This window comes from Propithecus coquereli, unplaced genomic scaffold (genome assembly GCF_000956105.1).
Source record: "Propithecus coquereli isolate 6110/MARCELLA unplaced genomic scaffold, Pcoq_1.0 Scaffold235, whole genome shotgun sequence".
In the NCBI taxonomy this organism is placed as follows: Eukaryota; Metazoa; Chordata; class Mammalia; order Primates; family Indriidae; genus Propithecus; species Propithecus coquereli.
This window is the reverse complement of record NW_012147897.1, coordinates 1,889,500-1,905,456: the sequence shown is the minus strand read 5'-3', so window position 1 is coordinate 1,905,456 and position 15,957 is coordinate 1,889,500. Positions and strand designations below refer to the sequence as shown.

General features: G+C 41.8%; 2 protein-coding genes across 2 annotated transcripts in view; one reads left to right on the top strand and one right to left on the bottom strand.

Moving 5' to 3' along the window:
• The window catches only part of RNF121 (ring finger protein 121), an 80,893-nt gene extending 79,965 nt beyond the window's left edge, over positions 1 to 928 (bottom strand). Inside the window, exon 1 of the mRNA XM_012645737.1 lies at positions 527 to 928. Within this exon, the coding sequence (XP_012501191.1) occupies positions 527 to 589 (63 nt within the window). The 5' untranslated portion in view covers positions 590 to 928. The remainder of the gene's footprint in view (positions 1 to 526) is intronic.
• A 5,881-nt stretch (positions 929 to 6,809) lies between these two features.
• The window catches only part of LOC105811387 (short transient receptor potential channel 2-like), a 33,270-nt gene continuing 24,122 nt past the window's right edge, over positions 6,810 to 15,957 (top strand). Inside the window, 6 exon segments of the mRNA XM_012645570.1 lie at positions 6,810 to 6,855; positions 8,632 to 8,773; positions 9,572 to 9,727; positions 10,781 to 10,959; positions 15,093 to 15,178; positions 15,419 to 15,588. Coding sequence (XP_012501024.1) covers positions 6,811 to 6,855; positions 8,632 to 8,773; positions 9,572 to 9,727; positions 10,781 to 10,959; positions 15,093 to 15,178; positions 15,419 to 15,588 — 778 coding nt within the window. The 5' untranslated portion in view covers position 6,810.

Sequence of the window (15,957 nt, the reverse complement as noted above, 5' to 3'; positions counted from 1 at the left end):
TTATGTACAAAGTCCCAGAAAGTAAGGACAAATTTAATAAAAGAGTTCCTAATTTAAAATTACTCAAGGCTACAATACTAGTAGATTGGCACTCTTCCTGATCCGTGTCCCCAACCCCCATCCCAAGCTTAGACAGAGTCTTCTACCACAGTGGAGGCCCGGCCTTTCCCTGCAAAAATTCACACCCCTCCAACTCTTAAACTACCTCTGAGACCTTAAGTCCCACGCTAGGACCCCCAGCTAATAATATCAAAATGTTAACGCCCCCTACCCAGTGCGGCCTCTATCCCTGTCCTATATCTCCACCCTTGAGGCTACCGCAAGTCTTCTACCCGCATGACCACCTCGGGGTCCCTAAGTCAAGAGTCCCTCTGATTTTCTCTCACCGCGCACCGCCCCCCAGTAAGCTGCTTCCCTCTCAGGATCCTTCCCTTCTCTCCTAGGACCCCCTCCCCCGACACCTCACTGCCCCTCCCTTCCGTTTCAGTCTGAGTCGCTCTTCTTCTCGTCTCTCAACTCCTGTTACCTCATCCAGCTCCCGTTCCCCAGCAGCACCTCCTCCAACCTCCACCTCCACGACTGCCGCCATCTTCACGGCTCGCCCCCTCCCTGCAGTCCCCGCGGGAGCCAGCTGCTTCCGCCGCTCATGTGCTCCTAGCCAATCGGCGGCACGGGTTCCAGCAGGGAGGGCGGGGCATCAAGGCTGGCGGAGACCTGTCAGGGACCAAGAGACTACCTACTTGCTGCTCCTTTCGGCATCTAGGAGAGATGATTCTCGAGCCTTTCCAAGCTTCAGGAGGGGAGAGTTCTTGGAAAAACAGAAATTGGACTTGTATTATTTCCAGTGCACATATTTATCCAATTCTCCCTTTGGAGAGCCAAAGGTGCGAGTCCGTAAATCAGCACCTTTCACGACGCTCCCTCACTCAGGGCTCCAAGGAATAAGGCATGGGGAGTAAGGACTACATTTCCCAGGATGCACTTAATCTGACCCGGAAGTGTAAACTACGGAAGAGTTGTAATAAGCGAAAATATACATTAAAACACAGGCAGATGTATTATCGTGGCGCTGTTACCTGCCGTGTTGCCTCGGTAGGAGTCATTTTTCAGAAACAGCGGCTTCTTGAGGCCCCAAAACGCATTCCTGAGCTTCGGAAAGCGAAGAGTGGCGCTTGGGGTCAGAAGGCGGAGGTCAGAGTGCCGAATTGGCGGGAGAATAGGTTCCTGGTCCATGATCTGAGGCAGCTGCGGCTCTTCGAAATCCCTGGTCCCGGGTGAGGGGCGTTGGAGTTGTTGATGGGGAGGGGAGCGGCCAAAAGGGAGGAGGGTAGCCATCAAGGAAATAGAGCTGCTCGTTTGGAGGAGCCGTGGGTAGCCGCGCGGATTAGGCTGCCGAAGCTGAGACTGAAAAGCCTGGCGGGACCTCCACACCCCCTAAATTCTGCTTCTTATGCTCTCCCTCCACTTCACACATCTCGTCACTCTTTTCTACCCCACATACTGCGTCCCCAGCTCCAACCTTTATCCTCCTTTTTATACACCTGTTCATCGTGCCCCATCCCATTTATACCTTCGTAACTGATTTTTCAACACCCTGTTCTTTGTACATGTCAACTTGATACCTTGCGAGCCTGTAGCCCCAGCTCACCCGCCTCTGGGCGTCCGGCTGGATCTCTTGGGTAAATAGGACTAGGATGACTACTGGGCTCACAGAATGCCTAGAATACCAGTCAACTTTATATTGGGACCAACAGGAAATTACAGGGTAATATTTACGTCATCTACAGGCATCTCGTTTATTTAAACTATTTAAATTTTAATAGATTTAGGGGGTACAAGTTGAATTCCGTTACATGTGTATATTGCATAGTGATGGAGTCTGAGCTTTTGGTGTACTCATCACCAGAGTAGTGTACATTGTACCCCATAGGAAATCCCTCACCCCCTCTCACCTTCCCCCCGTGAGTCGCCAATATTCATTATACCACTCTGCGTGCCCTTGTGTGACAATAGTTTAGCTCCCACTTATAAGTGAGAATATGTGGCAGTTATTAGTTCATTAAATATGAAATATCTGATTTTGAATCAATAGTTTATTATCTCAAACAAGAAGCAGTACAATTAACTATTGACACAGTTTTGACATCTTAATGGTAGCTTGTTTATGCCAGCAGCAAAGAAGCCTACAGAGCGAGTAGCAATGAAATTGCCAAAGGCGTTTTCCTCAACTTGTTGAGAATTGAATATTTTTCCTTGCAAGAAGTGGTAGTCAGTTGATGCAAGGTCTGGTGAATACGGTGGATAACAGAGAATTTCCAAGTCCAGCTTCTGTAGTTTAAATAGCATTGTTTGTGCGACATGTGGTCCAGCGTTGTCTTGCAAGAGGATTGGCCTGTCTCTAGTGACCAATCTCTCCTGCTTAATCGCAAGCATCCTCATCATTTTGTCCAATCAGTTGCAATAGACATCCGCTGTAATCGATTGACGAGGTTTCTTGAAGCTGCAGTGGATAATACTAGCACTGGACCACCAAACAGACACCATTAGCTTTTGTTGATGAATATTCGGTTTTGGACTGTGTTTCGACACTTCATCTTTATCCAACCATTGTGCCAAATGCTTGCGATTGTCAAAAAGAATCCATTTTCATCACATGTAACAATACAGTGTAGAAATGGTTTGCCTTTATGTCATGACAGCAAAGAAAGATAAGCTTTGAGACGATTTCTCTTCTGACACTAGTTTAATTCACGCGACACCCATCTATCCAGCTTCTTTACCTTGCCCTTTTGTTTCAAATGGTCCAATATTGTTGGAATAGTAATGCCAAACCTTGCTGCTAATTCACAGTAGGTTGAGATGGATTCGCTTCCACTGTAGCTTTCAGCTCATCATGTTCCCCGTTGGTCTCAGGTTGCTCACGTGGCTCATTTTCAAGATTTAAATGATTGAAATGGAATTTCTCAAACTATCAACCTACTATGCGTTCATTAGCCACATCCTTCCCAAACGCTTTGTTGATATTTCGAACTGTCTGTGCTGCATTGGTTGCACCATAGAACTGATACTCGAAAATAACACTAATTTTCAACTTATCCATGGTTTCACAAAAATTGCTCTAAAAAAATGTGAAAGATAATCACATGCCAAAATGTGCGTTTGACAGAATGAAGATGTACCTTCACAGTAAAAACAAGCAGTGTAAAGTGAAATGTCAGAGATATCAACTGTCAAATTTAGTACTTAAGGAAATTGGACATTTCATACTTGCTAACCTAATATTTTTCTGTTCCTCTATTACTTAGGATAATGGTCTCTGGTTCCATCTAAGTTGCTGCAAAAGCCATTATTTCATTCTTATTGCTGAGTAGTACTCCATGGTGTGTATATATATATATATATATATATATATATATATATATGCCACATTTTCTTAATCCACTCATCAGTTGTTGGGCACTTAGGTTGATTCTGCATCTTTGTGATGGTGAGTTGTGCTGTGATAAACATACAAGTACAGGTTTCTTTTTGATATAATGATTTCTTTTCCTCTGGGTTCATTTACTTAAAATAAAAATAATTATTATTATGTGAAACTAATATGGAGAATATTATAAACACTGTGTGCCCGTCACCTTAAATTGACATCCTGATTTATTTATGTCCTCATTTTTTTAAAAGGTAAAATAATACAATGAAAGTTGAACTTATACCTGTTTCTTCTGCTCTCAAGCCCATCACCCTCTCATCCTCCCCAGAAGCAACTATTATTATGAATTAACTGAGAACTCCCAGTCTATTAAAAAATATTATATGTATATCTGTAAACAATATGTAGTATTGTATTGTGTCATTAACACAATATTTTCTATGTATCGCTCTGTAACTTAATTTTTTCACACAATATTTTTGAGGCCTATGTTTACATACATTTACAGCTAATTCATTCCTTTTAACTGTTCTGTAGTACTCTATTATATGATACATTTCATTTATCCATTCCTCAATTGATAGACATTAGAGTTTTATGATTTGTGCAGTTAGAAACATTGTATGTGTCTTTTTCTGCATATATATCTCTCTAAAGCTGGTCTATTCAACTAAATTAGCTACTAGCCACATGTGGCTATTGTATTCTTGAAATGTGGCTAGTCAGAACTGAGATGTGCTGAAAGTGTTTTTAAACAGTCCCATTTTCCTGCATTATTGCCAGTCCTTTATTTTATCAGACTTTTAAGTTTTTGGTAGTCCTACAGGTAAGAAATGGTATTTGCAATTTCCTTGTGACCAGAAAGGCTAAGGATTTTTTTAGTATGGGTTTTTTGGTCATTCAGATTTTATCTTACACGAATTATATGTTTATATCTTCTCAGTTTTCTATCAGGTTGCTTACCATTTTCTTACTGATTTGTAGTTAAAAAAAAAATGTTTTCTGAATACTTTCCAAGTTTACATGTGTTGCAAATACCTTCTTTCAGTTAGTCATTTGTATTTTAATCTGGTTTATGTTGTCTTATTGGTTTTCATGTTTCTGTCTTTGATCCATTTGGGTATAATTTTTTAGATATGTTACGAGTTAGAGATCTACTTTTATTTTTCTTCACATTGTCCACCAGTTTTCTGAACACCATTTATTCATCAGAATCATGATGCAGCACTATCTTGTAATCAACCTAACTGGTTTTAAGTTCTCATTTATATGAGTCTGTTTCTGAAGTCTACTCATGTTTCTATAGACAGGAAGGTTTTTTTGTTGTTTTGTTTTTGAGACAGGGTCTCACTCTGTTGTTGCTGCTAGAGTGCAGTGGCGTCGTCATAGCTCACTGCAACCACAAACACCTGGTTCAAGGTGATCCTTAAAGGTTCAAGTGATCTTTCTGCCTTAGCCTCCTGAGTAGCTGGGACTATAGGTGTGCACCACCACACCTGGCTAATTCTTCTATTTCTTTGAAGAGACAGGGTCTTGCTATGTTGCCCAGGCTGGTCTCAAACTCCTGGCCTCAAGCAACCCTCCTGTCTTAGCCTGCCAAAGTGCTGAGACTACAGATGTGAGCCACTGCACCCTGCCTAAAGATCAGTTTTCATGGTCATTCATTTAGCAGACATTTGCAAATCAGGAACTATATCCTTCTCCCTCTTACGTTGGTTATACAGAAATAAGTCAGACATGAAGCCTGTCCTCCCAGAACTTACAATTTGTCAAGGGACATAAGACATATACTCATATAATTTATTTTTTTATTTTTTATTTTTTTTTGAGACAGAGTCTCACTCTTTTGCCCAAGCTAGAGTGAGTGGCTAGAGTGAGTGCCGTGGCGTCAGCCTAGCTCACAGCAACCTCAAACTCCTGGGCTCAAGCGATCCTACTGCCTCAGCCTCCCAAGTAGCTGGGATTACAGGCATGCGCCACCATGCCCGGCTAATTTTTTTCTATATATTTTTAGTTGGCCTGTTAATTTCTTTCTATTTTTAGTAGAGACGGGGTCTCGCTCTTGCTCAGGCTGGTCTCGAACTCCTGAGCTCAAACAATCCGCCCGCCTCGGCCTCCCAGAGTGCTAGGATTACAGGCGTGAGCCACCGCGCCCAGCCTACCCATATAATATAATACGAGGCACTCTGTGTTAAATGCTAAATGAGAATTGACAGGATGGAGCTGTTACCTTAAGCTGGTTAAGCAGAGGGGAGGTGAAATTTGAACACCAAAGATGCATTAGATTTGACAAATGGGAAAGAGAGCATTCCAAGCAGAGGCAATGTCATGATAAAAATCTTGGAGGTAGGAAAAAAAAATTTTGATGGAGTAAGCAAAAAACTTTTATGGACAGAAATACATCAGAGGTCACAGACTCATTTTCAGGAACCAGGTGGGCAACAAACATGAGTAAAATGGACAGGTATAAACATTTGAAGAGAGATCACACCTAAAGACACTCAGACAACTTTAAAACTCTTCTTGCCAAGGAATACTTGAAGCAAGGTGATGGATGCATGAGAATTTATTATACTAATATGTATAATATTTAAACTTTTCTGTAAAAAGTTTAGCAAAAGACAATGTGCAAATGCCCATATGAACTTTTTAAGATTAAATAAACAAAACAATGATAGGTAAAACATATCCTCTGATGAAAGGAATGGTAGGAGATGAAGCAGTAAACAGAGATCTATACTGTAGATGCTTTGAGGAGCCAAGCTGAATTAATATTTATTAAGTACCTACTATATGGCAAGGAATTTGCATATATCAACAAGCCATTAAAAAGTTCTAGTAGAGGAGTAACTTAAAGAAAAGCTAATTTAGGAAGATTAATTTTATGGGAAGAAAGAAAACAAAAGAGTTGTATCATATATTTAGTTGAACGCTTATTGCCCATCCTTACTATGTGCTAGGCTCTGGGAATATGAAGATGAATGACTTAAGGCACAATTCATCCCTTTGGGAGCTCACCTACATATAAATCCAACATTAACATATTAATATGTTATTTTGTACTTGCTGCTCTGTTGCCTTGTGGTTGTGTTCCAGTGATTTCACATTTGTTGGAGTCTCATCAGCTGGTCCAGATCTACTCCCTGCCCACCAGGCCCGTGTTGGTCATCAGAAATGGGGTAACTGCTGCAAATATCTCCTGTTGTCACAGCCACAACTAGTTAATTTTTCTTTTGTTCTCTTCTTCAGGAGTAATGTGAGGATTCTTTGTTTTCTGGACGCTGACAGGACCAAAACATAGGCAGTGCCAAAGTGGTGACAGAAGAAATCTTGGGAGAAAGCATTTTTGCCTTGTACTTGGGACAGCTGCTGGGCCCATTATGGCGCCTGTGAAGATCAGCCACGTGGTATCATTTTCCTCTCAGGTATATTAATTTGCAGGCATGATTTTTTTCTTGATGACTGAAAGGAGTGAGAAAAATAGGAGATGTGGCTCCACTTTCAGGAAACTCCCAATCTAATAGAAGAGACATTGTGCCTTCTCTGAGAGTTCAGAGTCTAAGAGGAGAAACAGCTCTTGCCCTCAGGTTGTTCCCAGAGAAATGCAGGAAGCATAAAAGAGGTGTTCCTAGAAGTTGAAAGTAAAGAAGGAAGCACCCTCAGGATTCCGCCCATAGTTTGAAGGGAGCTGACAAGGTTGTAGGCCCAGAATCTGCACCAGGGTGCCCAGAAGGGTAATTTGCTCACTCTGTCATTAAGAGCAGGCCAGGACACTTGAAGTAATCCCTGACCTGTGAGGATATCACCACCACCATCAAGTGTAATCTCAGCTTTTTCCCTAAAAGCTCTATAATATCCCAGTTAGAGCTAGATCCTAGGCCCTGAGCCCAGGCCTGATCCAATGCGGCAATTCTTAGGGACTTCCCACCCTTTACTCTGCTCTGTCCATTTACCCCTTCTCCCATCTGTTCTTCTCTTACCCTGGTCTTTGACAAGGGGTGCCATTGGCATTTGGGGGGCTATGTCTGCATTTTGTACCAATATCATTTGCATGGTGGGATATTTAGCATCCCTGGTCCCCAAGCCCTAATGACAATATTACTTTCTAGTCGTTATGACAATCAAAAACATCCTCACACATTTCACAAAGACCCTTGGGGGTTTAAGAACTAATATAATAAATATTAACCCCTATTTTAAATGAAATAAAAATTACACTTATTATCCTCCTTACCTGCATGGCCAGCCTAAACAGTTTTCTTCACAGACGCTCAGCCTTACAAAATTCTAGAGAACGATAGCTGTCTTCTAACATCATGGTTTTCAAACTGCACTCTGTGGGGACCCACTTCTAGAAGTGGAAGGGAGGGGGACAAGCATGTCTCTAGGCTCCCAACCCATGTTTTAACCAGACCTCTGCTTTTATTTGTTAAAAAATCATTCACACACACTCACATATCAGTGTAAGTTTTCAGTTAAAAGAAAAAATCTTTTTGCTGAAACAAAAAGCAAGGTTGAAAACCACGAGTCTAGTCTCCCCCTTTACTTATGGGTGAAGAAATTTAGATCCAGAGAAATAAAGTCGTTTGCTCAAGGCTTCTCAACCAAAACATATCTGACTTTGAGTTAGAACTCGTAATTTATATCTCAATATCACTAATGTTGACTTTGAATAATCACTTTATATCTAAGCTTCACTTGTAAAATAAAAACTGCTATGTTCACAATGTCAGGTTCATAAAAACGAATCTTTGCCTTTCTTATTTCATAGGATAAATATGAAGATAAATGTCTTTGAAAAGGTTTTATAAATGAAAAGAAATAGTATAGTATGGTGGTTAAGAGCTCTGGTTTCAGAAACCTGGGAATTCTGCTTCAGTTGGCTATTTGGCCTATGGCCTTTGATAAGTTTCTGAACCTCTCTAAGCATCAGTTTATTGATCTGTTAACTAAGAAGTAATAATAGAAACCACCTAAGAGTTGTTATGAGAATTAAACGAAGTAGTCTGGTAAATGATGTAGAGGACAGTGGTATCTATAAACCACTTGGCACATGATAGCTATATTCCTATGGACTCCAAGCTAGTTCCTTTTCTATCATGTTAGGATGTCTGGAAAGGTTTGGGATTGCAGGGACCCCTCATTCTTTGGCATCCTTTTTCCACTAGACTCAGTGAAAGTCTTCTCCTGCTCTAACTTAGGATCCCAAGTATCCTGTAGAGAACTTGCTGAACCCAGACAGTCAGAGAAGACCTTGGCTCAGCTGCCCTCAGGACAAGAGTGGGCAACTGAAAGTGGAGCTACAGCTGGAGAGGGCAGTGCCCATTGGCTACATTGATGTGGGTGAGTTCTCTAGGGCCTAGGAACCTGTGAGGAAGGGCACAGGAGTGACATTCCCTCTAACCACTCCACTAGTATGTCTCCATTCATCCTGGCTGAGCAGCTTTCACAGAATAAGTCCTACCTGAGTATGAAGGGAAATGTGGCCCTTGCCCTTGGGCCAGGTCTGTGTGGAGAACCCCAAGGGCTCCATTCACAGAGTATACAATGTGAGTGGCGCTCCTTGAATTATGTAACATACCTGCCCTACTTTGATCTGCGTGGTCTAGGTAAAGCCTTAGGACGTTGACATAATTATAAGTGCCAACAAATAGGATATGTATACACCTCTAAATATTAGGTCAAGAGGGATGGAGTGGAGGGATGAACTGTGCAAGGGTAATCTGGGAAGGGTGCATAGGAGTTTATGGATCGAGAAGGTTGTCCATAGAATCCTCTGGAATAGAGAACTGTCAAAGACCACTGGTCTCAGCTTTGTCAGAACAGAGAGATATTGGGCTTCCTTGCAAGGATTTAAGAGACGCAGAATTTAGCACTGCTTGCCAGGGCCAGAGGACAGGGAAGCCCATGTCTCTTCAATCAGGGGAAGCTTTCCAGCTGGGAGGAACATGGTAAACGTGTCATTTAGTGGGCTGGGGTCTCATCCCATTCCAGTTACTGGCTCCTTGAGGGACTACACATGTTACTAGACCTTTCTGGCTTGTAGCTAGCTCTAGGGTAGAGGATTTCCTCTTCCTATCCTATTCCCTTGTCTGCAGTTGTCCCATCACCTTTATTTTTCTCTCAACCTTTTGTCCCCAGGTAACTGTGGCTGTGCTTTCCTGCAAATAGATGTGGGCCGTTCTTCCTGGTCCTTGGACAGACCTTTCGTCACCCTGCTTCCTGCAACCATGCTGATGTCCCTAGCTGACTCAAAGCAGGGCAAGAATTGCTCAGGGGTCCGCATGTTTAAAGCTGGTAAAGAGGGCAAAAGCAGAAAGGAGGGTGGAGTGGAGTCTTTATGAAAAAGAGAGATGCAGTACTGTAGAGGACTGGAAGTGCTGTTAGATGTAGACCATGCAAGGGAGCCTGTGCGGGGGCTTAGTTATATCTGTTGGGGTGATTGGGCAGTTAGTGAGAGGTATGTTTGGGTGGGAGGTCTGCACAATGAGAATGCAGGATAGCTGGGGAGATTTATGAACTAGGATTTATATTTACACATACTTATTGATTAATCTGTTTTTGTTTGTATAAATGTGTATAAGTGTGGGTGTAGGATAAATGTTTATGTAAGTGATAACAGGCTATGTGATGGTTATAGTTATGTAGCATACAGTGTTTCCTGAATTCTGTTTATGCAAATCTCTGTGTTCACTAGGCACTGCAGTAGAAACATAAGATCTGATGCCTGACCTCTAGGGACTTAACAGTCTTGTAAGAATTTGTCTATGTTTAAGTTGGAGGTGTTTGTAATGTCGTAAAGGAAGAGTGACATTGGAGGGGCATATGAGGTGGAGGAGTTGAAGTACTGACTGGCTAGTGTTAGGAATTGAAGAGGTGAAGGATTTGTGATACTGGAATGTGGTACTGTCAGTGTGTAGAGCACGTGGTGGTGTGAGGGAAGTTGAAGTCTTATGGTCCAGGAAGGGTCAGTTTATCTCATCTAATCTTCTGGGCAAATGGTCTCTCCAGACTCCAGCACTACAGGTACCTCCTGTTCAAATAAGATATTGATGAAGTCCCTGGAGAGGGGAAGAATGAGGAGATACTCATGTTGGGAATAGTGTGGAACTGTGACAGAGGAGTGATAGTGGGAAGGCAAGGTTTGAGAGGCCCTGGCTGGCCTGCCTGGCAATACCTGAGCACCAAAGTCTGAGGGACACTTGTTTATTACCCCCATCCTTCCTGCTGTTGGAGTTCATGCTATATAGACCCTGTCTTTCCTTTCCTCGGTGTTGACCTTCTCTTCCTCTCCCCCCCCCTTGTATTCATTTCTTTTAGTGCTCATTTTCTTTCTCTTTTTTCCTTGAGATGATTTCCTGGCTCCAGCCTCGGAAGAGGCATGGGATCGACTTCGCCTTACCTGTTCCCAGCCCTTTATACGTCATCAGTCCTTTGGCCTGTCCTTTCTGCGGGTGCGTTCCTCTCTGGACTCCTTAGATGACCCTGTGGTGGGTCCCTCAGCCCCTGTGAGCTCTGGCCTGAGCCAGGTATGTATGATGGTGAAGCAAGGATTTAATATTTTCACTCCCTTTTCAGGTTTCTGGATAAGAAGCTGGTGCTTGATTGAGGTTTGATTGAGGGACACACACACACACACACACACACACACACACACACACACACAAATGCAAGCATCAGTGGGCTTGATACCCTTTCTTACAGGTAGGAGAGAATTCTTCTCCTTCCCTCTTTCACACATAGAAGATGCAAGTGTGTGAGCCTTGAATACAGTGTACACAAGCTGTCATATCATTTGTTCTTTAGCCATAATGAAATTCTTTTTGAGTCCAAACTTAACCTCATACTTTATTTCTAGGTTCTTAGGGGGACTGTATCTTTCAACATTTAAAACTTCCATGGCTCCCTTGCAGTCCCTCCATCATTGTTGTTCCCTGACCCACCTGCCATGCAAAGTTATAGCCTTAGATATGTGCTCTGCAATTTCATTTGTCCCCCTGCTTTTCTTGCTGTACAACACACATATATAGACATACTTCAGAGATGTTCTAGGTTTGGTTCCAGACCACTGCAATAAAGTGAATCATACAAATTTTTTGGTTTCGCAATGCATATAAAAATTATGTTTATACTATACTATAGTCTATTAAGTGTGCAATAGCATTATGTCTAATATCTGTAAGACACAATAAAGTGAAGCACAATAAAATGGGATATGTCTGTACTCCTAAGAGAAGAGGTATGGGTTTCTGGCCTTGAAGTTATGTCAGTTTACTTTCCATTTTCTCAGCCAGTTTTCTTTTTTTTTTTTTTTTTTACGGAAACAGGGTCTTGCTCTGTTACCTGGGATAGAGTGCAGTGCCACCATCACAGCTTAGTGCAACCTCACACTCCTGGGCTCCTACAATCCTTCTACCTCAGCCTCCCGAGTACCTGACACTACAGGCATGTGCCACCATACCTGGCTAATTTTTTTTTTTGTAGAGACAAGGTCTCAAACTCCTAACCTCAAGCAACCCTCCCACCTAGGCCTCCCAAAGTGCTAGGATTACAGGTGTGAGCCACCATGCCTAGCTCAGCCAATTTTCTAGTTACTTTTTTTTCTTGTTACCAAAAGCTCAGCCACTTGTCCCCAAGCCCTCATCAGAAGAATGAGAACAAGTGGTTTGAGGAGAAGGAAAGAGAAATTTTATTACTTTGCCAGCAAAAGAGGAGGATGGAAACTCCTGTCTGAAATGCCATCATCCTAATAATAAGCAGAAATACAGAGCTTTTAAAGGATGGATTCTCAGCTTCAGGCAATTACTATTCAATTACAGTTGATGATTCTGGTTGTCCCATCTCAGCTGAAGACAATCTCCTGACCTCCACCCTGGACCTCCTTTTACCAGGTGTGAGCTGAGCCATCTCCTTTAGCACAAATAACAAAAGATTTAACCTGCTCCTCCCAACCCCTGGCCTGAGGCAGGGATGCAGGTTTTAGTTCTCAAAAAGGAGTGGAGGATGTTTTAAAGAGACAGAAAATATTTTTGCTGTTTTTTTTTTTTTTTCAGACCATTCCCTCTGTTACATATTCCCCACTATTAATATTTCCCTTCCATATCTGTGGGAGGAGGGGTTACTACTCTGTTACATTCTTAAGCCTATTCTGACTCCTCTCCTGCTGCTCTCTTATCACTTATATCTTTCCAAGCCAGTTCCCTCTATCATATTTCACTTACAAATATGAAGTATAATCACACAAAGCTTAAGTCAGAATTGTAGAGATGAAAAAAAACTTAGAGATCATCATGCCCCAACCATCTCATTTTATATCTCACATAGGGAAACTTTTACATATTCAAAGTTGTACGATGAGTCAGAACAGAGTACAGACTAGAAATCAAGTCTCCTGTTATTACACCTTTCTCCTTCCTATGCACACAATACATTTCTTAGAAGCTTCGAACATTTGACATCCAAAGGAATTCCAGTTCACAGGAGTGAACCTCACAATAGTCACTCCTGTTGAAGTTCTGAGAAAAAGAAGAGACAGCATCAGGAAGAGAAAGAAAGTAGATGCTTTTGTAGTACAGCTTTAGGAGAGACCCAGAGAACTGAGACAAAGTCAAGCTTGGTCTGAGATATGTTCTTCCATTATGGAAAGGGCTAAAAAAAAAAGTATTAATAAAAGGACCAAAGGAGGAAGGCAGTTTGGTCTGCTCTATCGGGTTCCAATATTGTGGTGCTGAGAACTGACATGAATGGAGCTAGATCTCTGAGATCTTGGCAACTCAATAAAATGGAAACTGAGAATAGGGACCTGTCTGTCTTGTTCTTTAATACATTCCTGGCACCCAGAACAATGCCTAGAGCAAAATAGGCTTTTAGTGTAAATGTTGATTATATAAGTGACCTTTCAAAGGGGAGTTGTAGATAGAGTCATCATGAAATTTATCAACAAAACTAAGACACTTTAAGGGCAAAAGAGAGTGCTATTAATAATTACACTGAGACAATAGACATAAAGCAGAACTGTCCCAGGCAAACCAGGACATATGGTCACCCTAGTTTTAGGATAAACAAGGATTTCCCGGAGTCTTTTCCATTTTGGCCATCTAAATTCCTCTGCACCTTGAGGACCACAGTGAGACAGAGAAGGAAGAGAGTCAGTAACTCCAGAGGTGGGTCAGAAAGGCGTTGAACATCAACAGCAATGTGGAACATACATGTGGGTACCTCATGAAACAGTGGTGAAGGGAGGTCCTGAAACATTTCTACAGTAGACAGATGGGACATGGAAACAAATTGATGGCACTCAATTTTATAATTTGTCTGAAATGTCATAGGCTTTTTTCCTAATGTATCATTCTAACTGGTTTATTATAATAAAAGCAGAACATAAGGAACATAAGAGCTTTTAACCCTATGAAATAGCTTATTATGGTAATCAGTTTTCCAATAAGGACACAGAAACACAGAGAAATTCAGTGGGGTATCCTCGGTCACACTGCCAAATAAGTCTTGGAGTGGATTTGAACCCAGGCCATTTGACTCCAACTACCTTGTGCTCAGAAGCTCGATCCCTAATGGTTAATCTCATTTAGAGTTAAGGTTAAATAAGCGATCTCTACGTACCTTTCTAGTAATATTTACTCTGGCATTCATAAGGAAGGTAAAGAAAAAATGAAAACCCTGGAAAATTAAACAAAATGTTTCAAAATTAATGCTAGGTCCAAGAAGAGATTGTAATGACAAATAGAAAATATTAAACAGTGAATGAGAATGATAATACATCTCAAGCTTGTAGAATGAGGCCAAAGCCATGCTTTGCAAGAAAAACCTTTACCTTTAAAAGAATCTCTGATGAGCCAGGCATGGTGGCTTGTGCTTATAATCCTAGCACTTTGGGAGGCCAAGGCAGGAGGATCACTTGAGGTCAGGAGTTGGAGAGCAGCTTGAGCAAGAGTGAGACCCTGTCTCTACAAAAAAAATAGAAAAATGAGCTGGCTATGGTGGTGTGTGCCTGTAGTCCCAGCTACTTGGGAGGCTGAGGCAGGAGGATCACTCAAGCCCAGGAGTGTGAGGTTGCAGCAGTGAGCTATGATGACACCACTGCACTGTATCCTAGGTAACAGAGCAAGACCCTGTCTCTAAAAAAAAAGAAAAAATCTATGGTGAAATGGAAGAATAGAGCTAAAAATTAAAGAAAAAAATTTCAATGTAAGGGGGAAAGGAAATTTGGATAAATAAAAAAGGAGATAGTCACAGATAAATTTTGACAAAGAATTAAGGAACAGTAGCATATGACATAGATAAAATCTTTATGCAGAAAAGATCTATTGGGAGATTATTGCACATAGATATTTCTGGAGCTAGAAGCAAGGAGGTTATAAAATACCTGTGATAGATACAGTGGCTAATGCCAGAGATGTGCTACCTTTGTATGCATACATGCTTATATACACACACTTCTCTTTATAGATGTCTAGACATGGTAGCTAAAATTGGTAGGTGAACAAAATTTTTCACAAATCATACTGAAAATTAAATAATATTTAGAAGAGAATAATGATAAATATCCCAAAATAGTTCAATCAGTTCAAAGTAGGCCCTGGCTCTGGGTAGCAGTGTCCCCTAGTGGTGAATCTTGCTCTTTCATGTGTCTCCATTTTCTTCTTAGGGATCTTCTGATGTTCAGGAGTCTGGGCCCAGCCCCTGGTTGGCTAATCCTTCCATCAGGAGGACATTCTTCCCAGATCCCCAGACGTACGTAGCTGCCAGAGTGGAGGTCTCCCAGCCTCTTCTTAGATCTTTCTCTTGGAAAAAACGGCTACCAAGTCATTCATAAGCATACAAACCCAGCCTGGGTTTGCTGAATTCATCACATACCCTAAGCCTAACCCTATCTGCATATCAAACCAGCTTTCTTAGTTAGATGCCATTTACTTAGGTGAACAGAATGGGGTCTATGTCCCGAGTGAAACCACATACTCTGTTTCCCTGCAGGAACACCAAGACAATTTCGGAGCTCAGGAACATACTAACACAGCTGCAGCCAGGGGGTCTGGGGCGTTCAGCCCGCATGGTGCTTTCGGCTGCCCTCCGGACACCAGCCAGCATGGCAAGCCTGAAGAACAACCATGTAGAACCAGGTACTAGTCTTCCAGATAGTACAGGTGAGGCCCCTGACCTGCTCCTTACTGTCCTTAGCAATGACCTTTCTCTCTGAATATACCACTGCTATACAGGGATGGCTTACAAGTATGACTGCATGTGCTAGAAAAGACACTTTTCAGTGTTACCAGAAGGAAATCAAATATTGTATGGTAATTGAAAGAGGGGGGCCTAGTAATCTAGGAAACAGGAATCCTTATTTCTTTGGGCCTCAATTCCCTCATCTTGAAAGTGAAGGAATTAAACCAAATAGTATCCAGTCCTCTTGCAGTATTAATGTTCTGTGATTAGCTCAGAAAGATAATTAAATCAAGGTTTTGGTATATGTAGTTTGTTAGAAAAATAAGATAGGGGAATAGTGCAGTTTTACC